Below are 27,707 nucleotides of genomic sequence, written 5' to 3'. Positions count from 1 at the left end.
ATTTAGCTTATGTAGTAAAAAAAATGTTTTATACTAATAATTTATCTTTCTTTGAAAAATAACTAACTGAACACAGGAGATTAAAAGATTCAGGCTGTTCCCCATCTCTTACCCACTGAGTGCTATTAGTGTTTAATACTCAAAATATCTTGAGAATTAAATACACCAAAAGCACATGCATTTATACAATACAGATCTATCATTATAAAAAATGCTCCCTAAATTTTATTTTGGGCTGGAAAGGAAAAATATTTCTGGGCTTGGTGAAAAGCAAGGAAAATATGCAAAAACCATAAATCAACACATAGAGGAGAAACTAGAGCAGTGAGCAGTAAGAAAACCTATGAAAGGTGAGGTGGCTTGAGGGCAAATTCTTCAACCAGTTCTAAGATCAGGTGGGAAGCCAAACATAAGACTTCTACATTTAAGCAGGGATTTGAACAGATATATGTACACTTATGTGCAAAACAGCATTATTCATAACAGCCAAAAGGTGGAAGCAACTCCAGTGTTCATCAATGGATGAACAGATATACTAAATGTAATATACACACGTGCACACACACAAACACACAATGGGATATTAATCAGCCTTAAAAAGGAAAGAAATTTTGACACATGCTACTACTTGGACAAATCTTGAGGACATTATGCTAAGTGAAATAAGCCAGTCACAAAAAGACAGATACTGTATGCTTCCTCTCATATGGGGAACCTAGAATAGTGAAACTCATACGGACAGAAACAGAATGTGGTTGCCAGGAACTGAGGGGAAGCGGAAACAGGGAGCTACTGTTTAATGGGTACTCAGTTTCAGTTTGGGAAGATGAAAAGTTCTGGAGATGGATGGTGGTGATACTTGTGTAACAATGCAAATGTATTTAACGTTATTGAACTGTACACTTAAATGGTGAAAACGGTAAATTTTGTTATGTATACTTTAGCAAAATTTAATAGAGAGAGAGAGAGAAATGGAGGATAGACTGAGGTCTAGCCTTAGAAAAATTTGGAAATCCTAGGAAGAGAAACGAGAAAATGAAGGAGAAGCAATCATTGAAAATGGTTGAGAATTCTCCAGAACTGATGAAGGCTATAAATCCACAGACACAATAAACACAATCAGCCAGCAGGATTTTATTAAAAAGCATATTTTTATGAAACTCTAAAACACCAAAATTAAAGTACAGTAAGAAAAGACAGAAGCCCTAAAAGAAATGACAATTAGACAATGCATTTTTCAACAATAACATGAAAAAGTAGGATTGTATCTTTAAATGTTGTGGAAAAAAGGTAACTGCCAACTTTGAATTGTGTACGAAATAAAATGATCTTACTAAAATGAGAACAAGAGAGATAAAAGATTTCCAAATAAACAAAAATGGAGATTGTTCACCATTAAGAGACCCTCATCAAAGGCACATCTAGATAGAATACACAGGATTTCAAGAAGAATGAAAGAATCTCAGAAGGTAGGTTTGAGAAGAAGAAACGGTGGGCCAAAATCTAGCAAACCTGTAGATAAATTAAAACAAACATAGTCCATATAAAATAATAATGTGGGTAGGTTTAAAAAAGAAACAGCATTACAACAAAAATAGCATACAAGTCAGAAGGGATGTAATGAGAGTCAAAATGCTCTATGATTTATGTATTATTTGGGAGGCTAGTTGATATTGAATAATGGAAGTATTGACTATAAAAATTCAAGAGTAACCACTAAGAGAACAGAAAGTAGACATGTAAATTCCAAAACAACAGAGAAAGGGAAACTAGGAAAAATGTCAATCTCCTCAAGAGGAGTTTAAAAAAAAAAAACAACAGAAAAAGTAAAAGAAGCACAAACAAATCAATATATACTGTCATCACAATGGGTGTAAATCACTAAACTTTCTAATTAAAAGAGATTATCAGATTTTATTTTTAAAAGAAAGGAAAGCAATCTAGCTGAACAGTGTTTTAATCCCACCTAGATTTTTGTAGAAATGGGCAAGCTGATTCCAAAATTTACTAAGAATGTAAAGAACCCATGATCTCAGGACTATAAAACTACAGTTATCAAAACATATGGTTTTGGCATCAAGACAGACATACAGATTAATGGAACAAAATAGTCAAAAAATTGATCCAGGCTGGGTGCGGTGGCTCACACCTGTAATCCCAGCACTTTGAGAGGCCAAGGAGGCAGGTGGATCACCTGAGGTCAGGAGTTCCAGGACAGCCTGGCCAACATGGTGAACTCCATCTCCGCTAAAAATACAAAAAAATTAGCTGGGTGTGGTGGCAGGCACCTGTAATCTCAGCTACTCGGGAGGCCGAGGCAGGAGAGTCACTGGAACCTGCGAGGGAGAGGTTGCAGTGAGCAGAGATCACGCCATTGTACTGCAGCCTATGTGACAGAGGGAGACTCCGTCTCCAAAAAAAAATTGATCCACATGACGGTGACGAGGTAATTCAGTAAGGGAAAAAAATACCCCTCTCAACCAAACTCTGCTAAAGCAGAGTTTCTCAACATTGGCATTACTGACATTTTGGACCACATAATTCTTTGTAGTGTCAGGCTGTCCAGTACACTGTAGGATATTTAGTAGCACCTCTGGCTCTACCCACTAGATGCCATCAGCACTGCTACCAAGCTCTAGACATTGCTAAATTTCCATTAGGAGGCAAAGTCACTCTCAGTTGAAAATGACTATGCTAGAACAACTAGATATTCATACGGAAAAAAATGAACTTTGATCCTTGCCTTGTATCTTACACAAAAATTAACTTGAAATCAACATAGACTTATTTTCATGTGATAAGTTAAAACTATAAGCCCTTTAGATTAGGGTTTCTCAATGCAAGCACCCCTGACACTTCCAGCTGGATAATTCCTTGTTGTGGGGGACGTCACTCACATGCATTTAGTATGTTTAGCAGCATCCTTGGCCTCTACACAGTAGATACTAGTAGCATTCCACCAGTTGTAACAACCAAAAATGTCTCACCGTTAAAGTCCTAGGGATGGGTGGGGTGGGGAGCCGGGTCAGGAAGGAGTAAAACTGACCCCAGTCTGAGAATCACTTGGGATAGGCAAGTATTTCTGTGCTAGAACATATGAAATCACTAACCACAAAAATTTTTGATAGATTAGACCATTAAAATTCTGTTCTTTGAAACACTATTTAAAAAATTTAAAAATACATCATAAACTGGAAGAAAACTATATATAATGTAGTTGTATTCAGACTATATAAAGAAACTTTATGGCTTAATAAAAATAAAAGCAAATAAAAAATAAGCAGAATACTTCAACAGACATTTCACAAAAGAAATGCTCTTAAAATGAGTAATTTCTATATATAAATTATACCTTAATAAAATTGTTTTAAAAATTAAATGTGGATTTAAAAGGGAGGCTTTAGTATTTAATGGCTATATGATGCTCTAACAATAAAAACACAGTACAATCTTTTAAAAAGTGTGGGGAAGAATGAGAAAAGCATAAGAAAAATACTTTCAATTGTTTTCAGTAATCGTATTGATCACTAGTATTAATATTGTTATTTTGAGGCTGTTGCGAGTGTAATGTGGGATAAAGCAAATGAGACATATGAGGTATTTTCCTTTAAATATCTATTTCCTAGTTCTATCCACTGAATTATTCTCAAAACAATGATCAACCCAGGAGCATCCGTAGTTCCCAGATTGTAGTCTTGAAATATCATTTCACACTAAAAGAAACAAGGGCTCTAGAAAATGGCTGATTCCAGGGCCAGGGCAGGAAATGAACAAAATGAGCCTCAAAGACTACCAGACTGACTGAAAAGCCAGTAGGAAGAGCCTCTCAGTGAGTTAATACTATTTGAGGCTTACAAAGGATAATAATCGTAGTGGACAGAAACACATATATATTTAACTCCATGAATTAATAATAACATTTTAAAAAAAGAAAACACACCAACATTGGAGAATAAGAAGGAACTAATTTTTTTAAAAGTGGTATTTAAAAGGAAAGAATCTAGTATTTATTCTGCTACATGGTAAGCTACATGAACTGGGAAACCAAATAGTAAGTAAGGGAAAGCATATCTTTTAAAAAGTATTCCAACGAATAAATGATGCAATCAGAATACTACCACTGTGCAAACCACAGTGAATGAATCCATCTAAGCAGTGAGTATTAATAGCTGGGGTGGTGAGGAAAAAGTTAGAGGACACAAAATTTCAGTCAGGAGGAAAAAGTTCAAGAGATCAATTGTAAAACATGGTGATGATAGTTAATTACAGTGTATTGTGTTCTTGAAAACTGCTAAGAGTAGATTTTAAGTGTTCTCACAACAAAAAAATAGGTTTGTGAGGTAATGCATATGTCAATTAGCCCAGTTTGGCCTTTCCACAATGTATACATATTTTAAAAACATATAGTACAAAATAAATACAATTTTAACTTGTCAATATAAAAAGATAAAATTCAAAACAGAAAAAGAAGAAAAACTGCAACATACATAGCCCATAAAGTTTTTGCATTTGGAATATACAAAGAAATCTTACATATCAATTAGAAAAAATGAACAGTCATTCTGCAAGAAAAAGTGAGCAGGAAGCATATGAAAACATGTGCTCTCTCTTGCCCCCCCATATATCTATATCTCTCTATATATCTATATAGAGAGATATATATATCTGAGATGTGGAGCAACAGAACTCTTAAACACTGCTGGTTAGAATGTAAATTGATATAACCTGGTATAGCCACTTTGGAAAACCATTTGCAAATCTACTCAAGTTGAAGATATGCATACTCTATGACCCAATAATTCCACTTCTAGGTATACAAACAGTCCCCAACTTATGAAGGTTCCACTAAATGATTTTTCAACTTTACGATGGTGCCAAACCATTGCAATTTTGTTGCAACGTACAGCATTCAATAAATTACAAGACACTCAATACTTTATTGTAAAATAGGCTTTGTGTTAGATGATTATGCCTAATTGTAGGTAAATATAAGTATTGTGAGCATATTTAGAGTAGGCTAAAATACACTACGATATTTGGTAGGTTAGGTGTATGCATCTTTAATTCACTACAGGTTTACTGAGATGTAACTCTATCGTGAGTCAAGAAGCATCTGTATATCCAACAGAAACGTGTGCATATGTGTACCAAAATAAATGTATGAGAATTTTCTTAAGAGTACTGCTTAGAATAGCTCCAAACTGGAAACAACCCAAGTTCTGATCAACAGGATAAATTGTAGTTTATTCATATAATGGAAAAATGGACAGAAATGAAAGTGAATGAACTACAACTCACACAACCTAAGAATCTAAAAAGCACAATACTGAATGAAAGAAGGAAGGCCCAAAAGGATTCTGTTCACATAAAATTCAAAATCAGGCAAAAAGGGCCAAGCACGGTGGCTCACGCCTGTAATTCAGCACTTTGGGAGGCCGAGGCAGGTAGATCGCCTGAGGTCAGGAGCTCGAGACCAGCCTGGCCAACACGGTGAAACCCTGTTTCTACTAAAAATACAAAAATTAGCTGGGCGTGGTGGCAGGAGCCTGTAATCCCAGCTACTTGGAAGGCGGAAGCAGAACAGCTTGAACCCTGGAGGCAGAGGTTGCGGTGGGCTGAGATCGTGCCATTGCACTCTAGCCTAGGTGACAAGAGCGAAGCTCCATCTCTTAAAAAAAGAAAAAAAAATCCCCAAAAAATCAGGCAAAAGAGAAGTAGAACTGCCACCCTCCATACACATATAAAAGGCACAGAACTTATCACCACCAAAGCTGGGACACTGATTATTTATTCAAGTAAGGAGAATGTTATTTATTACACAGGAGGACTACACAGGGGGCTTCTGAATTACTGGCATTGTTTTATTTCTTGACCCGGGTAAGAGTTACATAGATGTTTACTATATAATTATCTGTCAAGCTGCACCTACTTTTTCTTTTGTTCTATATACTTTTCCATATGTACGTGACATTGCATATATAAAATTTTAAAACTAAAAGATCTCAGAAAAACATTAGTGAATCTTTGGGATGGGGATGTAAAATACAACTTAGAGAAAATGTGCTGCCACATCAATATGGAAAAAAACATGACAATGTTTATCATTTATCATTAGCTACCAAGTAATGTACTTTGTTAATAAAGTACAGTTTTTTATTCACCTAAGAAATATTTACATTGAGCACCTGAGCACTTAAGCGTGCCAGACACTATTCTAGTCATTGGAAGACATGAGTGAACAAAACAGCACTTACAAAAAGGCACTGTTTTACAAAAACAGTGAGGGGAAGGACAATAAGCAAAAATAAAACGTGGTAAAGGGAAAAGTGAGGGTCATACTACATTCCATAGGGTAATCAGGGACATCCTCATTGATAGGTGACATCTGAACAGACAGAGACCTAAAAGAATCAAGACACTACTACACGCAGAAATTCGGGGAACAGACTGAGAGAAAAATAGAAACCCCAAATGCCAAAGGACTTAAGGCAGGACTATGCTTGAAGTATTGAAGAAATGTAAAGGCCAGTCCACAGGTGGGAGCAGAATAACTGATAGGGCAATTTGTAGAAAGTGAGGATGGGGGATGGGAGGGAGGGGAGAGATCATGCAGGCCACTGTAGAACTTTGTAAAGACTCTTCCTAAGAAAGATGGGCTGTAATCCCAGCACTCTGAGAGGCTGACGCAGGAGAACTGTTTGAGGTCAGGAGTTTGAGACTAGCCTGGTTAACATAGTAGGCCCTGTATCTAAAAAAAATTAGGTGCAGTGGCATATGCCCATGTCCTTGCTATTCAGGAGGCTGAGGTGGGGAAGATCACTTGAACCCAGGAATTCAAGGCTGCAGTGAGCTAGGATTGTGCCACTGCACTCCAGCCTGGACTATGACTTATGTATTAAAAACATCATTCTGGACTTTTAAAAGGCACTATTAAAACAAGAATAGCTGCCAGCTCCTTTTCCACATAGAAAATTATGACATTCCCTTTGGATATATTTAGGTTCACAGAAAATAAAAATCAAATTTGTTTATTTAGAAGAACCATTCTTCTGGTTCATATTAACAACAAAATTCTTCCTTACAGTGTTTTTTTTTTTCCTTCCTTTTTCTGAGACAGGGTCACGTTCTGTCATCCAAGCTGGAGTGCAGCGGCACAATCAAGGCTCACTGCAGCCTCCACCTCCTGGGCTTAAGTGATCTTCCCACCTAAGCCTCCCAAGTAGCTGTGACTAGGACTACAGGCACATGCCACCATGCCAGCTAATTCTTTTTGTATAGATGGGATTTTATTATGTTGCCCAGGTTAGTTTAAAATTACTGGGCTCAATCTTTCTGCCTTGGCCTCCCAAAGTGCTGAAAAAATAGGTGTGAGCCACCATGCCCAGCCTTTTTTTTTTTTAAAATAGTGAAAGTGTAATACTCCTGCTGTCCTTCAACTTAGAGTGCCTAGTTTTGTTTTTTTAAACTATGGTAAAATTTACCATCTTATCCCTTTTTAAGTGTAGAGTTCAATAGTGTTAAATATATTAACACTATTGTTTACAGTGACCAGATTTAACGGCTTAAATTTAGACTGATATTTAAAAACTCTACTACAAATATATGTGTGTGTATATATATATAGTTATTATTTAAGTAGTATACTTTATTTATTCTTTTTTTTTTTTTTGAGACAGGGTCTCGCTCTGTCACCTAGGCTGGAGTGCAATGGCATAATCTTAGCTCACTGCAAACCTCCACCTCCCGGGTTCAAGCGATTTTCCTGCCTCAGCCTCCTGAGTAGCTGGGATTACAAGCGCCCACCACCACGACTGGCTAATTTTGTTATTTTTAGTAGAGATAGGGTTTCACTATGCTGACCAGGCTGGTCTCAAACTCCTGACAGGTGATCCACCCACCTCGGACTCCCAAAGTGCTGGTATTAGAGGAGTGAGCCACCACACCTGGCCTGTTTAAGTAGTATACTTTAATTTTCTGGTAGGCTCAATGAATGATGGTAGGGTACAAGCTGGGATGATACACAGGTCTTACTAATAAATTTGCATGAATGAGTGAAGTATCCAAACATGAACTCAGAGTTGAAATTTATCATTTTGTGGCTGGTTACCACAAACATAATGAGCACAAGTTCATTTGACTGAGTTTTAAAGGGCCATTCAGACTTTTAGGGACCAGGATAACTCCTTAAACACTATTCTCTCACAAGCGAAATCAGTGGGTCAGTTCAAACTATTATGTGAGTAAAATGTAATGATACAATACGGTAGTTGGATCGTTAAAGAATATAAATATACATAAAAATATACCATAATACACAATTTTGAGATGTTAGTTTTTCTACTATTTTAGTTTTTCTACTATTTTAATGCATGATGAAGAAAAGACCTGTGGTTTTTAAATTGGTAACACTGACAGTTCCGAATGCTTTTGGTGGAATCATCACACATTTCAGAATGCTGCTATTGCCTATCACTTGGCAGTTTACACAAATGTTAGTTGTTCTTTTACCTCTGTGAAGAGACGGGCATCATCAGAAAGCATATTATAATCCTGCGCACATTTCTTTGCAGAATTCTGCAAAAACTTTAGGAACTCAGTAACTTCTTCGTTCACATGTTTTTTCATATCCTGATTTTTAAAAAAGTAGACATGTCTTGGGATAAAAAGTTTCATTAAAAAACAATCACATTCTTAATCATTGCTATAATAATTTGGACTTAAAGAATAATTAAAGTATCAAATCCAAAGCAGAAATCAAAGAAGTCAGTAAAAATTATTATACAGTAACGATAAACTGCTATTAAAAACTCCACAAAATAGAAAAGCAAGTGACTAAGACTATACAATACATGCTCAGGAATTGAGAAGTTGATTTTATAAAATGCCGTAAAAAAAATTTTTTTTTTATTTTTTGAGAGAGTCTCACTTTGTTGCCCAGGCTGGAGTGCAGTGGCACGATTTCGGCTCACTGCAACCTCTGCCTCCCGAGTAGCTGGGGCTGGCTCTATATAGGCGCCCGCCACCTCACCTGCCTAATTTTTTGTATTTTTAGTAGAGATGGGGTTTCGCCATGTTGGCCAGGCTGGTCTTGAACTCCTGATCTCAGGTGATCTACCTGCCTCAGCTTCCCAAAGTGTTGGGATTTACAGGCATGAGCCACCGCGCCTGGCCTCAATTTTTTTTAAAAAGACATACATCCGAATAGAAAAATGAGCAAATAATATAAATAGGCAAGTTACCAAAGAAAAAATAAAAATGGCTTATACACATATGGAAAATGCTTATTGTCATTAGTAATCATAAATTAAATTAATGTAAAGCAAGAGATCATTTTTCCCATTTTAAATTAAAGGCAAAAAAGGTAATGTCCAATATTAGTGAAGATAGTTTTTTCTTTTTTTAAATTTGATTTTGATTTTCTTTTACCTTACCCCTGTAGGATTAGAGAAGACAGTTTTTTCAAAACCTGTCATACAACAGAGGTACAAACAAACTGGTTTAAACTTTTTGCAGAACAATGTATGCATGTGTAACTGCAGATCAAAGCTTTGAAAACATGCATAGGTTTTGATCTGGCAGTTTTATTTTTAAGAATTTATCTTATGGAAACTATCATTGATATGAACAAAGATTTTGCTACAAAGATGTTCAGCACAGCATCATTTATATAATTGAGAATTTGGAAATGTCTTCATTGAAGTAATTAAGCAATAATTTAAAATCGGTATGATCTACCTAAAATTCTACTGCTAGTACTTAAGATGAACTGGAGCGAGACATGCTCAGAAGTAGAGCAAAATGCTTTAACTATAATGGAACCAACAAAAGAATTAAAGCACCATGGCTCTGTCAATCGATCTCCTTAAATTTTCCATTTTAAAAAAGATGATGGGACCTAAAAACATAAACGTAAAATATTTCCTAATTTTTATTTTTTCCTGAAACTGAAGAACAGAATACATACCAAGTACTGCAAGTAGTCATTTTTATTTATTCCAACAGCTTTGGAATTTGCAGGAATCTTTGCGTATTTAACCAACAAGTCCACATAACTCCTCTGCTCTCTCTGTGAGAAACGAGAGAAACGAGGATAAGGAACTCTTGGTTTTGGAAGAAGAACCATTCCAATTGTGGTTTTAACTTTTTCCTTTGCTTGAGTTGCTGAACTAACTGCCGGCTCATTTTCTACAGAACTTGCTGAGGCATTCAAATTTTCTCCTATACGTCTGGAAAACAAAATATAATTTACAAATATGTGCTTTTCACATGAAGATTACTATCATGGAACTTCATGATTCTCAATCACCAGGGAGAATATAGCATGATTAACAGAGTAAACTCTGGATTATTATCTAACTCTGCCACCTGCATTTTGATGTTTAGCCATTTAATGTAGATTAAGTATTCTGTGGGATAGGATCACAATGCAAACTTACCTTCAATTATGTGATGGAGAGGAAGAGGCATACTTATTCAATTTAGAAGTTTTTTTCCCATTAATAAAGAGGGGAAAATCATTCTTGCCAATTACATATGCAGGTACTTTATGTTTACATTTTACTACAATTTGAGTTTTTAATACTTAAATTCATTACGAAGATTTATCAGTTATTATGGTGAATAAAAGCTACTAAGAACAGAATGTAAAGGAATCACAAATTTGAGATTAACAAAATTCATTGAGATTCTAAATGTTCTGATTTCCTCTGCTTATCTCAAAAATTAAGAAAATTCTAACATTATGCACCATATTTTTTGAAAGCAGTATTGGTTTTGGAAAAGTTGTACAATCCTCTATCACTCTGGTACATGGCTGAGTTCATGGAAATGACTTTATGCTTTTCATGGATGCCAAAGAAAAATCCTGGGGTATCTTTAATGAAATGTACCAGAAGAGAAAGTAGTGAGTAGCTTCAGAACCTGTTACCATATTTGTTTATGGAATGTGTGAAGGTTGTTAGAATCACAATGGGGTCACCAATGTTTAAAAATCCCTAATATTATGGAATACTATGCAGCCATAAAAAGGAATTAGATCATGTCCTTTGCAGGGGCACGAATGGAGCTGGAGGCCATTATCCTCAGCAAACTAACGCATGAACAGAAAACCAAACACCACATGTTCTCACTTATAAGTGGCAGCTGAGAAATGAGAACACATGGACACAGGGAAGGGAATACTCATGGGCGTGTTGTGGGGTGGGGTTGGGGTAGGAGGACATTAGGAAAAATAGCTAATGCATGCTGGGCTTAATACCTAGGTGATGGGTTGGTAAGTACAGCAAACAACCATGGCACACGTTTACCTACGTAACAAACCTGCGCATCCTGCACATGCACCCTGGAACTTAAAAAAAACAAAAAACAAAAAACACAAAAACCCTGATAATTAGAGCTAGTGAAGGCCATGAAGACAGAGTTCTCATGTTTGAATTCCTGCTAACAAAATACTTCTGCAAGGGTATTTGTTCAGGAACTGCTGGTCCTTGGATTGGTGTCACCTTGGTTATTCATCTTTCAGAGATCAAGTATAACTATTTCAAAACAATCAGACAATCCTGATTTTTTCCTTTAAAAATCTTTGTCCTCCTTTACCTCCCTGAATACGCACATAGTTTACTATGGCATACACACTCCCACTGCAATGCTTTACTCCCAAATAAATTTCTTTTATTTTAGAGAGTTTCTCTGTTACTTAGATTCACAAATGCTACCCCTGCTTTTAAGAAGTCACCTTATCCAAATTAAGGTATATGAACACAACTTCCTTATCTTATTCATAATCCATCTCTATTTTTGCTATTCAGTTATTGTAATCTACATTTTAAATAAGAGGCTTTAGAAGTGCATCAAAAACTGTACTTCCTTGGCCTGTACAACTGTAACTTCTACACCGTAACTGTTCCTATAACCTGGCTCCAAATTACACAATAATCCACAGAGGAAGGGAAACTAGAGAAAGATGGACATCTGCTGACTCATTCTTCATTCCTCCATTTGTTAATATTTATTAACTACCATGTGCCAGCCTATGCCAGGTACTGGAAATACAACACTAAGTACAGTACCATCTCCAATCTCCAGGACATTATAACCAAGTGCATTAGACAAGTCAAAGAAGAAGAAAGAAAAGTAGATATGTACATCAACACAATTGGACTATGGAGAACTTGGGTTTCCAAAGTGAACATACCAAATAGGTGACTAAAGAGAATCCTAAGAACATAATGATCAGGGATTAAGGGAAAGAAAGAGAAGAGAAAATATCCATAGCAGTGGTTCTCAATCATGACAGTTTTAATGTCCCCAGGGCACTCTGGAAGCCTGTAGGTGTATTTGGATTGTCACAAAAGAGGGGGGATTAAAGGCATTCAGAAGGGGGGGAATACCAAATGCCTGCAATATGCAGTACTATCCTGCACATTTTAACAGTCCCCTTCAGGCTTTCTCTTACCAGGTACAAATAGGTCTAGTCTGTTATTATCTCTTACCAGGTATAAATAAGTCTAGTCTGTTATTATTTATCCTAATGGTACATTTTATTTTTCCTATGATTATTTTATGGTATGCTTTATTTTCTCTTAAATACTTTAAATGAACTAAAATAAATGAACTATTCATTTTAACTGATGCATCTCACTACCTCATTATATCTCATAATGCAGTAGTCTCTATGAATTTAAATATTAAAAAATAAATTATTTCACACTTATAGGTATAGGATATACTTGTTTTTAAAAATTATATCTATTAATTTCATTTTAAGCTAGTAAAGGAGGTATCTTATTTCTTATAAATACCTGTCATAAAAAGTGGGTGGGTATCAGTCTGATACGGCTGAGAACTACTAATTTAGATCTGCGTCTGGACAAAGGGTGAGTTACATTCCATCCAAAACTACTACTGATTAGTTTTAAATTAGCTTTATAATACTAGAATAAATATGGCAAAAATTCCAAAAGATGACAACAGTATTTTAGAAAATACGTAGGTCCCCAAATAAAGCAAAAATATTTAAGACCACTCTCTCAGAGCTAAACAATGGATAAAAAACTACTCAAAGAGCTGATAAGGGAATGGGAGGAGAATTTTGGAAATTAAAATTAGGATGCTTAGGTTGGCTCTGAAAATAACACAGGTAAAAAAAGACATAGCTACTAAAGTTTCTCCAATAATTGTATAAAAATAAGCATATTTTAGGTTAACAAAATGAACATTAACTGCTGATCTTGGGAGAAATGTTTTACAGCAAACTGACTTCTCACTAGAAAACGTCTTGAGAGCTATTCAAACCTAACAGTATTGTGTCTGCACTCTTAACAATACTGCTTCACAGCTGTCTCTCTGAATATGAGAACATGTCTGTCCTTGTGCCACAAACTGGCAAATTTAATTAAGCTGCTGCAGCAACAAGATGCTGACTCAGATATGCCAGACTAGGAATGTCAAGACATTCTAGCAGTTTAAATTGGCTACATTCAGCAAAGAATGAAATGGTAGCACATCAAGATCATTTCCTTGTGCAGTGCTGTCAAAATCTTCATCAGGGTGTAAACCAAAAGCATCTGACAGGGTTTCTCTATTCACGTATACAGCATTATATTTTATTTTGGTTGATGGTTTGAAGTTTTGCCCCTGCATTTTGTCAACTACCCATTCTCCTTTCTCAAAGTTGTTAAGGAAAAAAAAAAAAAAACAAACAGGGCAGAATCCAAAACTTTAAGTTTCCTATACTTTAAATACTGGTTTGGTAGCTTGTTTAAAAGTAGCATTTGGAAATGGTGGTTCTAGTCTCCATTTCAAGTCTACTACTATCTTCTGAGTTTGATTTATTTTCCTAAATTAAATGTGTTAAAGCTTTATATATATATATATTTCCATTTAAAGCTATTCCCCCCTTGTTTGCTTAAAACTCAGTTATGAATATCTGCAAACAGAAACTTTAATTTAAAAAAAAAGGTAATTGTTTACAGTGGCTATTTATACATGAATGGCTCATGGTGCATTTTAATATCTTTTATTTTCTTGGGGGACTTTCCAAATATTCTATAATTTTTTTCATGCTTCAAAGAAAAGTAACACAATATTAACTTTTTATATAATTCATTTGTAAAAACACTATTCAAGTTGTTCTTTCATTTTACAAACACTTGTGGAGCACAGAGAGCAAAAGGAAAATTTTTTTTATCTTGAAATTAATAGAATAAAAGGCCTTGTTTTTCAACAGGAAAATAGTTGTAAACAATAAAGCCTGAAATAATTGTAATAATTATTACAGTAATTAAGATTTATTACAGTAATTACTATAACAATGACTGTAATAATTCTTAATAAAACAAGGTTAGGAAAAAAGACTAGAAACATCATATCAATAACTTGTGTATTTTTTCTATAGTACAAGGTAAATTATACTAATAGATTATTTTGTGCTCTATAGAAATCTAAAGAAAATAAGGATATTCTAAGAAAAAAATATTTTAGGAGTTAGGTATGCCCAACTTCCAGCAAAATGCCTTTTTCCTTGTACAAAGCCAGGCTATAACACACACCTGGGATATGCTGAACAGAAGCGGACCTGAAAAGAACCGTAAAAATAAACTGGGCACACTGGTGTGCACCTATACTCCCATCTATTCAGGTGGCTGAGGCAGGAGGATCACCTGAGCCCAGGAATTTGAGTCTAGCCTGGGCAACATGGCAAGACACTAAAGTTAAAAATAAAATGAGAAGCAGTGGCAAGACGAAGATTAATACTAGAAATTTTTAGTGTAAAAAGAGAAAGGCTGAGACAAAAGTTCAAATAAGTTGTTTTTTTTTTTTTTTTTAATTTGCGATAAGGTCTCAAATTTTGAGATGGGGTCTTGCTCTGTTGTCCAGAAGTGCAGTGGTGTGTTCATGGCTCACTGTAGCCTTGACCTCCCAGGGTCAACTGGTCCCCCTACCTCAGTTTCCCAAGCATCTGGGACCACACGTGCATGCCACCACACCAGCTAATTTTTAAATTATGTGTAGAGACAAGGTCTTGCTATGTTGCCTGGGCTGGTCTTGAACTCCTGGGCTCAAGTGATCCTCTCACCCCTAGACTCCCAAAGTGTTGTTATTATAGGCATGAGCTACTGTGCCCAGCCGAGATTATTTGAGTGTGTATGTAGTGTGTAAGAGAGAGAGAGAGACAGAGACAGACAGGGTCTCACTCTGTTGCCCAGGTTGGAGTGCAGTGGCATGATCCTGGCTCACTGCAGCCTCAACCTCCCTGGACTCAGGTGATCCTCACCTCAGCCTCCCCAGTAGCTGAGACTGCAGGCACACAACCACCACACCTGGCTATTTTTTGTATTTTTGTAGAGACAGGGTCTCACCATGTTGCTCAGGTTTGTCTTCAACTCCTGGGCTCAAGTGATCCAGCTGCTCTGGCCTCCTAAAGGGCTGGTATTACAGGTGTGAGCCACCTACGCCTGAACTGAGATGATCCTTTTTTTTAAAGATAGACATATGTTCTCTAAATCCCAGGACAATACGATTTATAAGCATTTTTTGATCCAAAAAAACAATGGCAATTCTTTAATTGGTAGTAAGTTTTAACAAATTAGTTATCCTCAAAAAACTGTACAAGTTGAATAACAAATAGTTTTTAAAAATATCCATAGATGTACATACATAAGGGAGTCTATTGCTTTAACTTTGTACATTTGACATCAGCACAGACATTATAATTATGCACTTTGGCAAGAGGAAAGTTGCTTCTAAAACTGCCTCTTTAAAACGTTTATTTTGAAAAATTTGTCTCTTTTTTTTGTAGACAGGATCTCACTCTGATGCCCAGGCAGGAATATAGTGGCACAATCACAACTCACTGGTCTCAAACTCCTGGGCTCAAGTGATCCTCGTGCCTCAGCCTCCTAAGTAAGACAATAGGTATGTGCCACTACACACAACAAATTATTTTTGGAGAGACGGGGTCTCAATTTGTTTCTCAGGCTGGTCTCAAACTCAGGCCTCAAGTCATCTTCCTGCCTTACCCTTGCAAAATGCTGGGATTACAGGTGTGAGCCACTGAGCCTGGACTAAAATTGTCTCTTTAATACAACTTCTGCTTGTTTTTATGTAAACTTATGCATTCATTTGATGGAATCAAAAAAGCACTTTTTTCTTTAATGCTTTTTAATCGCAATCTGGCAATATCTATCAAAATAAATATATATATGTACCCTCCACCGACAGGAGTTTATCCTACTTATACAAGCACATGTAAAAAGGATGCTGTTTTTTTTTTTTTTTTTTTGAGACGGAGTCTCGCTCTGTCGCCCAGGCTGGAGTGCAGTGGCGCGATCTCGGCTCACTGCAAGCTCCGCCTCCCGGGTTCACGCCATTCTCCTGCCTCAGCCTCTCCGAGTAGCTGGGACTACAGGCGCCCGCCACTATGCCCAGCTAATTTTTTTGTATTTTTAGTAGAGACGGGGTTTCACCGTGGTCTCGATCTCCTGACCTCGTGATCTGCCCGCCTTGGCCTCCCAAAGTGCTGGGATTACAAGCGTGAGCCACCGCACCTGGCCAATGCTCACTGCTTCTAACAGTAAAGGAATGGAAACAAGCTAAATATCAACAGAGGTCAATTTAAAAATTATATACACCCAACTATAGAATACAATACAGCTATAGGCTGTGCTTGGTGGCTCATGCCTGTAATCCCAGCAAGTGGAGTAGGATGTGCAGTAAATGGAAAGTTTTTAGTCCTGTTTTTAAATCCATTCTGCCAATCCATCCTTTGATTGGGGAGTTTAATTAATTTACATTTAAGTTGATAGGGAAGGACTTACTATTACTATGTTTTCTGTATGTCTTACAGCTTTTTTGTTCCTCATTTCTTCCCAGTGAGCATATACAAGTCTTTAAAGAAGTCTAAGTATAAATGAGAGAAGAGGTAAGAAAGTAATCAGGAGAGAGTGGAGCCAAGATGGCCGAGTAAGAACAGCTCTGGTCTACAGCTCCCTGCCTGAGCGACACAGAAGACGGGTGATTTCTGCATTTCTGTTTGAGGTACCCGTTTCATCTCACTAGGGAGTGCCAAACAGTGGGTGCAGGACAGTCGGTGAAGCGCACTGTGCGCGAGCCGAAGCAGGGCGAGGCATTGCCTCACTCGGGAAGCACAAGGGGTCAGGGAGTTCCCTTTCCTAGTCAAAGAAAGGGGTAACAGACGGCACCTGGAAAATCGGGTCAGTCCCACCCTCATACTGCGCTTTTCCAACGGGCCTGGAAAACGGCACACTAGGAGATTGTGTCCCGCACCTGGCTCGGAGGGTCCTATGCCCACGGAGTCTCGCTGATTGCCAGCACAGCAGTCTGAGATCAAGCTGCAAGGCGGCAGCGAGGCTGGGGGAGGGGCGCCCGCCATTGCCCAGGCTTGCTTAGGTAAACAAAGCAGCCAGGAAGCTCGAACTGGATGGAGCCCACCACAGCTCAAGAAGGCCTGCCTGCCTCTGTAGGCTCCACTTCTGGGGGCAGGGCACAGACAAACAAAAATTCAGCAGGAATCTCTGCAGACTTAAATGTCCCTGTCTGACTGACAGCTTTGAAGAGAGTAGTGGTTCTCCCAGCACGCAGCTGGAGATCTGAGAACGGACAGACTGCCTCCTAAAGTGGGTCCCTCACCCCCGAGCAGCCTAACTGCGAGGCACCCCCCAGTAGGGACAGACTGACACCTCACTCGGCCGGGTACTCCTCTGAGACAAAACTTCCAGAGGAACTATCAGACAGCTGAATTTGTGGTCTCACGAAAATCCGCTGTTCTGCAGCCACTGCTGCTGACACCCAGCCAAACAGGGTTTGGAGTGGACCTCTAGTAAACTCCAACAGACCTGCAGCTGAGGGTCTTGTCTGGTAGAAGGAAAACTAACAAACAGAAAGGACATCCACACCAAAAACCCATCTGTACATCACCATCATCAAAGACCAAAAGTAGATAAAACCACAAAGATGGGGAAAAAACAGAGCAGAAAAACTGGAAACTCTAAAAAGCAGAGCACCTCTCCTCCTCCAAAGGAACACAGTTCCTCACCAGCAACAGAACAAAGCTGGATGGAGGATGACTTTGATGAGTTGAAAGAAGAAGGATTCAGACGATCAAACTACTCTGAGCTACGGGAGGAAATTCAAAACAATAGCAAAGAAGTTAAAAACTTTGAAAAAAAATTAGAAGAATGGATAACTAGAACAACCAATGGAGAGAAGGGCTTAAAGGAGCTGATGGAGCTGAAAGCGAAGTATCAAGAACTACGCGAAGATTGCAGAAGCCTCGGTAGCAGATGCGATCAACTGGAAGAAAGGGTATCGCTGATGGAAGACGAAATGAATGAAATGAAGCGAGAAGGGAAGTTTAGAGAAAAAAGAATAAAAAGAAATGAACAAAGCCTCCAAGAAATTTGGGACTATGTGAAAAGACCAAACCTACGTCTGACTGGTGTACCTGAAAATGACGGGGAGAATGGAACCAGGTTGGAAAACACTCTGCAAGATATTATCCAAGAGAACTTCCCCAATCTAGCAAGGCAGGCCAACATTCAGATTCGGGAAATACAGAGAACACCACAAAGATACTCCTCGAGAAGAGCAACTCCAAGACACATAATTGTCAGATTCACCAAAGTTGAAATGAAGGAAAAAATGTTAAGGGCAGCCAGAGAGAAAGGTCGGGTTACCCACAAAGGGAAGCCCATCAGACTAACAGCTGATCTCTCAGCAGAAACTCTACAAGCCAGAAGAGAGTGGGGGCCGATATTCAACATTCTTAAAGAAAAGAATTTTCAACCCAGAATTTCATATCCAGCCAAACTAAGCTTCATAAGTGAAAGAGAAATAAAATACTTTACAGACAAGCAAACGCTGAGTGATTTCATCACCACCAGGCCTGCCCTAAAAGAGCTCCTGAAGGAAGCACTAAACATGAAAAGGAACAACCGGTACCAGCCCCTGCAAAAACATGCCAAATTGTAAAGACCATTGAAGCTAGGAAGAAACTGCATCAACTAATGAGCAAAATAACCAACTAACATCATAATGACAGGATCAGATTCACACATAACAATATTAACTTTAAATGTAAATGGGCTAAATGCTCCAATCAAAAGACACAGACTGGCAAACTGGATAAGGAGTCAGGACCCATCAGTGTGCTGTATTCAGGAAACCCATCTCACGTGCAGAGACACACATAGACTCAAAATAAAGGGATGGAGGAAGATCTATCAAGCAAATGGAAAATAAAAAAAGGCAGGGGTTGCAATCCTAGTCTCTGATAAAATAGACTTTAAACCAACAAAGATCAAAAGAGACAAAGAAGGCCATTACATAATGGTAAAGGGATCAATTCAACAAGAAGAGCTAACTATCCTAAATATATATGCACCCAACACAGGAGCACCCAGATTCATAAAGCAAGTCCTGAGTGACCTACAAAGGGACACAATATCCCACACAATAATAATGGGAGATTTTAACACCCCACTGTCAACATTAGACAGATCAATGAGACAGAAAGTTAACAAGGATATCCAGGAATTGAATTCAGCTCTGCACAAAGTGGACCTAATAGATATCTACAGAACTCTCCAGCCCAAATCAACAGAATATACATTTTTTTCAGCACCACACCACACCTATTCCAAAATTGACCACATAGTTGGAAGTAAAGCTCTCCTCAGCAAATGGAAAAGAACAGAAATTATAACAAACTGTCTCTCAGACCACAGTGCAATCAAACTAGAACTCAGGATCAAGAAACTCACTCAACACCGCTCAACTACATGGAAACTGAACAACCTGCTCCTGAATGACTATTGGGTACATAATGAAATGAAGGCAGAAATAAAGATGTTCTTTGAAACCAACGAGAACAAAGACACAACATACCAGAATCTCTGGGACACGTTCAAAGCAGTGTGTAGAGGGAAATTTATAGCACTAAATGCCCATAAGAGAAAGCAGGAAGGATCCAAAATTGACACCCTAACATCACAATTAAAAGAACTAGAAAAGCAAGAGCAAACACATTCAAAAGCTAGAAGAAGGCTAGAAATAACTAAAATCAGAGCAGAACTGAAGGAAATAGAGACACAAAAAAACCCTTCAAAAAATTAATGAATCCACGAGCTGGTTTTTTGAAAAGATCAACAAAATTGATAGACTGCTAGCAAGACTAATAAAGAAGAAAAGAGAGAAGAATCAAATAGATGCAATAAAAAATGAAAAAGGGGATATCACCACCGATCCCACAGAAATACAATCTACCATCAGAGAATACTACAAACACCTCTATGCAAATAAACTAGAAAATCTAGAAGAAATGGATAAATTCCTCGACAAATACACCCTCCCAAGACTAAACCAGGAAGAAGTTGAATCTCTGAATAGACCAATAACAGGTTCTGAAATTGTGGCAATAATCAATAGCTTACCAACCAAAAAGAGTCCAGGACCTGATGGATTCACAGCTGAATTCTACCAGAGGTACAAGGAGGAACTGGTACCATTCCTTCTGAAACTATTCCAATCAATAGAAAAAGAGGGAATCCTCCCTAACACATTTTATGAAGCCAGCATCGTCCTGATACCAAAGCCTGGCAGAGACATAACCAAAAAAGAGAATTTCAGACCAATATCCTTGATAAACATTAATGCAAAAATCCTCAATAAAATACTGGCAAACCGAATCCCGCAGCACATCAAAAAGCTTATACACCATGATCAAGTGGGCTTCATCCCTGGGATGCAAGGCTGGTTCAACATACACAAATCAATAAATGTAATCCAGCATATAAACAGAACCAAAGACAAAAACCACATGATCATCTCAATAGATGCAGAAAAGGCCTTTGACAAAATTCAACAACCCTTCATGCTAAAAACTCTCAATAAATTAGTTATTGATGGGACGTATCTCAAAATAATAAGAGCTATCTATGACAAACCCACAGCCAATATCATACTGAATGGGCAAAAACTGGAAGCATTCCCTTTGAAAACTGGCACAAGACAGGGATGCCCTCTCTCACCACTCCTATTCAACATAGTGCTGGAAGTCCTGGCCAGGGCAATGAGGCAGGAGAAGGAAATAAAGGGTATTCAATTAGGAAAAGAGGAAGTCAAATTGTCCCTGTTTGCAGATGACATGATTGTATATCTAGAAAACCCCATTGTCTCAGCCCAAAATCTCCTTAAGCTGATTAGCAACTTCAGCAAAGTCTCAGGATACAAAATCAACGTACAACAATCACAAGCATTCTTGTACACCAATAACAGACAAACAGAGAGACAAATCATGAGTGAACTCCCATTCACAATTGCTTCAAAGAGAATAAAATACCTAGGAATCCAACTTACAAGGGATGTGAAGGACCTCTTCAAGGAGAACTACAAACCACTGCTCAATGAAATAAAAGAGGATACAAACAAATGGAAGAACATTCCATGCTCACGGGTTGGAAGAATCAATATTGTGAAAATGGCCATACTGCCCAAGGTAATTTATAGATTCAATGCCATCCCCATCAAGCTACCAATGACTTTCTTCACAGAATTGGAAAAAACTACTTTAAAGTTCATATGGAACCAAAAAAGAGCCCGCATCGCCAAGTCAATCCTAAGCCAAAAGAACAAAGCTGGAGGCATCACGCTACCTGACTTCAAACTATACTACAAGGCTACAGTAACCAAAACAGCATGGTACTGGTACCACAACAGAGACATAGATCAATGGAACAGAACAGAGTCCTCAGAAATGATGCCACATATCTACAACTATATGATCTTTGACAAACCTGACAAAAACAAGCAATGGGGAAAGGATTCCCTATTTAATAAATGGTGCTGGGAAAACTGGCTAGCCATATGTAGAAAGCTGAAACTGGATCCCTTCCTTACACCTTATACAAAAATTAATTCAAGATGGATTAAAGACTTAAATGTTAGACCTAAAACCATTAAAATCCTACAAGAAAACCTAGGCAATACCATTCAGGACACAGGCGTGGGCAAGGACTTCATGTCTAAAACACCAAAAGCAATGGCAACAAAAGCCAAAATTGACAAATGGGATCTAATTAAACTAAAGAGCTTCTGCACAGCAAAAGAAACTACCATCAGAGTGAACAGGCAACCTACAGAGTGGGAGAAAATTTTGCAACCTACTCATCTGACAAAGGGCTAATATCCAGAATCTACAATGAACTCAAACAAATTTACAAGAAAAAAATAAACAACCCCATCAAAAAGTGGGCAAAGGACATGAACAGACACTTCTCAAAAGAAGACATTTATGCAGCCAAAAAACACATGAAAAAATGCTCATCATTACTGGCCATCAGAGAAATGCAAATCAAAACCACAGTGAGATACCATCTCACACCAGTTAGAATGGCCATCATTAAAAAGTCAGGAAACAACAGGTGCTGGAGAGGATGTGGAGAAATAGGAACACTTTTACACTGTTGGTGGGACTGTAAACTAGTTCAACCATTGTGGAAGTCAGTGTGGCGATTCCTCAGGGATCTAGAACTAGAAATACCATTTGACCCAGCCATCCCATTACTGGGTATATACCCAAAGGACTATAAATCATGCTGCTATAAAGACACATGCACACGTATGTTATTGCGGCACTGTTCACAATAGTAAAGAATTGGAACCAACCCAAATGTCCAACAATGATAGACTGGATTAAGAAAATGTGGCACATATACACCATGGAATACTATGCAGCCATAAAAAATGATGAGTTCATATCCTTTGTAGGGACATGGATGAAACTGGAAAACATCATTCTCAGTAAACTATCGCAAGGACAAAAAACCAAACACCACATGTTCTCAGTCATAGGTGGGAATTGAACAATGAGAACTCATAGACACAGGAAGGGGAACATCACACACTGGGGACTGTTGTGGGGTGGGGGGAGGGGGAGGGACAGCATTAGGAGATATACCTAATGCTAAATGACGAGTTAATGGGTGCAGCAAAACAACATGGCACATGGATACATATGTAACAAACCTGCACATTGTGCACATGTACCCTAAAACCTAAAGTATAATAATAAAAAATAAAAACTAAAAAAAAAAAAAAAAAAAAGAAAGTAATCAGGAGAAAATGTGGAGTCCACGGATTATTTAAAACAGGAAAACTTAAGCATGTTCAAATACTGATTAAGTTGGCCAGGCAGAGTGGCTCCTGGCTGTAACCCCAGCACTTTGGGAGGCCAAGTTGGAGAATCACTTGAAGCCAGGAGTTCAAGATCAGCCTGGGCAACATAGCAAGACCATGTCTCTCAAAAAACAAAAGAAAAACCAAAAAGTAATCAAGATGACTGAAAATGGGAGAGAACAAAGATAGAGGAGTAAGAGGGGACAATGGACAGAAAAGATAACTGAGAAAGCAGGAAAAGATGGGGGAGATACACTTCCTCCACTGTAAAAGGAGAAATGAAGAAAGTAAATGTTGAGCTTCCCTGGGGGAGTTTCCTAATTCCTCATTTGGTGTATTTATACATTTTTCTAGTAAACTCAATTACTTGGTTTCCGGATTCATCAACAACAGAGTAGAAATATTCGATCAAAAAGGAAAGAAGAGCTACTACAGGCAAGTTGGCAGTTAAGAAGTAAAAAGTATCACTTAATAGTCATTAAGTATCAGAGAGGAAAAAAACCTTTAGCAATTTGGCAATATCTATTAAAATACAAACTGTACATATTGTCTGACCAAACAATTCAATTTCCGTGAGTATATCTTACAGAAATAACTATAAAAATTCACCAATATCTTGTTTTTAATTACCAAAAAAAAAAAGAAAAAAGGAAACAATGTTTTGCAACACAGGACTAGCTAAATGAATTAAAAGTACATCTATAAGCTATATAGTGAAGTAATATGCAACCATTAAGATTGAACTAAATGTTGGGGCATGAAAAGATACTCAAAATATCACTTTAAATGATAGATAACTGCAAAACAGTTTTATAGTATATTTTTAGCATAATCCCATTTTGTATTATATACCTGTATATGTATGTGTGTGTGTACATGTTATAAATAGTATACTATTTAGTACTATACTAAACAATTATTAGTATAATATTGGTACTATACTAAAACATTTATTGGTATAAATGTTTCTATAGTATTATACTATATTGGTATAGTATTATAAAAATATTGGGATAGTTTAGCATAGTATTATAAACTATAAAATTGTTTTGCAGTTCATGTGTGGGGAAAGGACTGAAGGTCTGAAAAGATAATACCAGTGTTAAAAGTTGTTTTATTTTAAACATTTCTATAATTTGAATGTTTAATACTAGAGATACACATAAAACTTCAACTATCAGAAAAACGACAATCAAATATGGAAATAAATAACCAAATAAACATATTACCTGTTGGATAAAACACATAGTTCTTTTAAACTTGGAGCAATGGAATGATCTTTATAATTTTCTCGAGAGAAAAATGTCTTCAGGCCATTTTTTGGGGAAATATCCCTGTGAAACAAAGTAATGTATTTACATTTGACAATTCAAAATCTCATGCTAGACTAAGACACATAATGGCACAATTGTAACTTATAATTTCATACCTTCTTACCCCCTCATCCCCAATCTCTTCTTACTATGTTTAATTTCATATACCAGATCTGTGGGCTTAGAAGTGTTACTTCTTGGATAGCTTTAAACCCAGGCCCATTATGAAATTCTCCAGCCCCAATAATCAGCTTTGCATTTTCTTTAGTACACAATTAAATAAATGTCACAGAGACTGGAGAATTAAAGATAGAAAAGAATGAAGTATAATCAAGCGTCTGTCAAAGGCTGGCCTCACTTCTGGCTCTAGGACATAACATTAAGATATTTGGTTGCTGAAAATACTTCTCAACTTATTTTTGTTTCATGCACTACTGTGCTGAGCCAAAAGACACTACAAAGACTAAATATTCTACCTATTTTGTTTACTTTGGCAAATGGGATAACTGGTTTGCTAAAACCACCTCAAAGGTGATATGATTTTTCATAACACTATAATTAATTTAGAGACTAACATATTATATTCAATGCTTTCCGTATAGTTAGGCATCCAAAAATGCTGTTTGAACGAGGGAATTAAAAATTTGAAAACACTGAATCCATTAATCTAGGGAGGACAAAGGTCAGTAAAATTCTGTGGAAAAGGGTAATTCCAAGGGCTACAATATTATGCAAAGGTTCTAAAACCACAACTAGTTTCACAATGCCGGTGGTATATAAAAGCATCTGTGCTATATCTGAATGCATACTTTATAGCACTGGCAAGGAATGCAAATGTGCAAACCTCTTATCTAATCAAATGGCAACTTCTGGGTGTCCTAGTGCCCAGATAAGAAATTCTAGCATATTTGCTCCATACTCTTTTCCTTTTTTAACTGTTCTTAAAGGCATTTATCCAAAAAACTATATTAAGGTATTAATGGTAAAATTAGAATGTCTTATTTGCTATGTACCAGTATAGTTTCTTATCACCTTGTCGTGGTATTGTATCTGTGACATCTCAATAAATTCTTAAGTTTCTGCACATCATATAAAAACAAAGTCAAGGGTCTCAGGGATTGTGAGCTCCCTGGGGATGGGAGTGTTGTAAGCAATAAACAAATACTCACTGAACATACTGACTTAATATTCTGAGTCAGGTACTATTTTAATACTCTGTAACCATTTATAATATTTGATCCTCCTTGGCTGGCTTAGTAAATGTGTGTTAAAACGAACTAAAGCAGCACATGTATTAACTAGATGTCTACAAAACTACTATATTATTTAACCAGGCTCTCTATTTGCAAAGTTCTCATATACTTTTAAAATACAGTCTATGCATTTATATCATTTGATATAGATTTCAATATAACAAAAAGCATGTCTATTCTTAAAGAGGGTCTTTTTTATTACTTGTATGGAAATGGGCAAGGTTCTTGGACTCAAGAAAATTCCGGTATCTCTCCTTCACAGGAGACCAACAATAAGTACCTGACCGAATTATACCTAAAAATAATTTGAGTGCTGAACTGTGTTGTTCCACTACAGGAGTGGAAGTGCAGTCAGCCATAACTCTAGCGTTCAGTATGTGAAGATGAGGATAGGGTAAATTCTGAGACCCTAAACTTGTATTTTCTGTTTCCTTCAAATCTCTCTATGCCAGAAATCTATTTTCTTATGTCAACCATCAGCCCCACCACACTCCTCTTCAGTGGATTACAAAGTGGCTACAACTCACCAATTCAGTCCTGATTCACTTATGACCATCTTGGAGCTCATCTTCCTAGATTTCTGCTTCACTCTAGCTCACAGTTCACAGCTGCCTGGCTGCGAAGGTTCCAATAGAGGCAGGATCCCTCCAGAACTTACTCAGCTGAGGAAAAACAAAAGGCCAAGATCAAAAGCAAGTGATTGGCTAGGCCACGTGCTGTTAGGTGAGGAAGAATCTCTCCCTAAACAGCTACCGTCAACAGACTGTGGCACCTAAAACAGAATACAGCAGACCCAAGGTTCTTCGTAGCAGAGCAGCAATGACGATACAGGACGAGCCCTTTTCCATTTAATCTACGCCGGGAGTGTTACTCTTAGGACACTCACTATGGAAATAAGAGCTGAAACAGAATGGTGTTCTCATTGCTTACATACTAGGCCACCTGATGGCATGGAACGGTAAGTCAACTCAGTTTTCCATTCCCTTACTGCCAAAATAAATCTTGCTTTTGTTTTCCCGACCATGCTTTGTTATGGGGCAGATTCTGGCAGGCACTGCATGACAAAAGCTACCTCGGTATCAGGAATCTTAGGCCTTTCACAGAGAACCTCACATTTGAGGAGACTGAGGTCAACTTAAGTGACATTTCACAAGATCACTTACAGACATCATCAGGACTACAAATCAGGCTTGATCTCTCATGTTCAGTACTTCTCCTGTGACCCCAGGCAGACTGATAAAGTGACATGCGAGAACCTAATCAAATTTAGGAGTCGGTCTCTTGGCACCGGACGGGCCCGACCGGCTCCCACTTAATCTACTTGTCACACTTCGAACGAGTGTGGAGCTGGGGGGAAGAGTCGATGAAGGCAAAAGAAACGGCTGAGGGAAAGGGGACGCAAGGAGAGGGGAAACAAGGTTCTAGAAATGCAGTAAAAGGGCAAGCAAAGCAGGAGTAGGAGCCGCACAGAGCCAAGAGCAAAGGGTCCTGGCCCGGCCGCCATGTTCCCTCCTCCCGCCCCTGCATGAGCACGCCCGCTGGCCCGGCAGCGCCCTCCCGTCCGCGTCTCGGCTGCAACACAGCCTTTCCGCCCACCTCATGGTCCGCGGCGGCTCTTGCCCAGGCCGCAGCCACACACCACACACCACGCTCCACCCCACTCCTCACATTGTCGCGCGCGCCCGGGAAAGACCATATTTAAAGGATGTGGCCGCGCCGACTCGGCCCTGCGTGATGACGTCACAAACGACATAGTGGGTGGGGTCTTGCGTCTTGACGGCTGCTCCCATTCTTTCCTCCCGCCACGCGCGCTCCCTGTGGTTCTGGCAGCGAAGGGCGAGACTGGGCTCGCCAGGCGGAGGTGGTTGGAGACTGCGTGTTTTCCTAGAAAGTCCTCGACCTTCGTCGGGGAGTGGAGGGGAGTGATAAATTGGAAGGAGGACAAGCG

General features: G+C 38.1%; 1 protein-coding gene across 6 annotated transcripts in view; it reads right to left on the bottom strand.

Moving 5' to 3' along the window:
- The window catches only part of ICE2 (interactor of little elongation complex ELL subunit 2), a 62,780-nt gene extending 35,278 nt beyond the window's left edge, over positions 1–27,502 (bottom strand). Inside the window, exons 1-5 of one of the 6 annotated variants that reach the window (XM_055278284.2) lie at positions 27,356–27,502; positions 26,287–26,421; positions 24,423–24,527; positions 9,965–10,226; positions 8,509–8,628 (exon numbers count right to left, since the gene is read on the bottom strand). In XM_055278284.2, coding sequence (XP_055134259.1) covers positions 8,509–8,628; positions 9,965–10,226; positions 24,423–24,527; positions 26,287–26,327 — 528 coding nt within the window. In that variant the 5' untranslated portion in view covers positions 26,328–26,421; positions 27,356–27,502. The other 5 variants (XM_055278285.2, XM_055278292.2, XM_055278288.2 and 2 more) reach the window with 5 other exon arrangements.
- Positions 27,503–27,707: the final 205 nt, after the last annotated feature.

This window comes from Symphalangus syndactylus, chromosome 5 (genome assembly GCF_028878055.3).
Source record: "Symphalangus syndactylus isolate Jambi chromosome 5, NHGRI_mSymSyn1-v2.1_pri, whole genome shotgun sequence".
Taxonomy (NCBI): domain Eukaryota; kingdom Metazoa; phylum Chordata; class Mammalia; order Primates; family Hylobatidae; genus Symphalangus; species Symphalangus syndactylus.
This window is presented reverse-complemented; position numbering and strand designations above follow the sequence as displayed.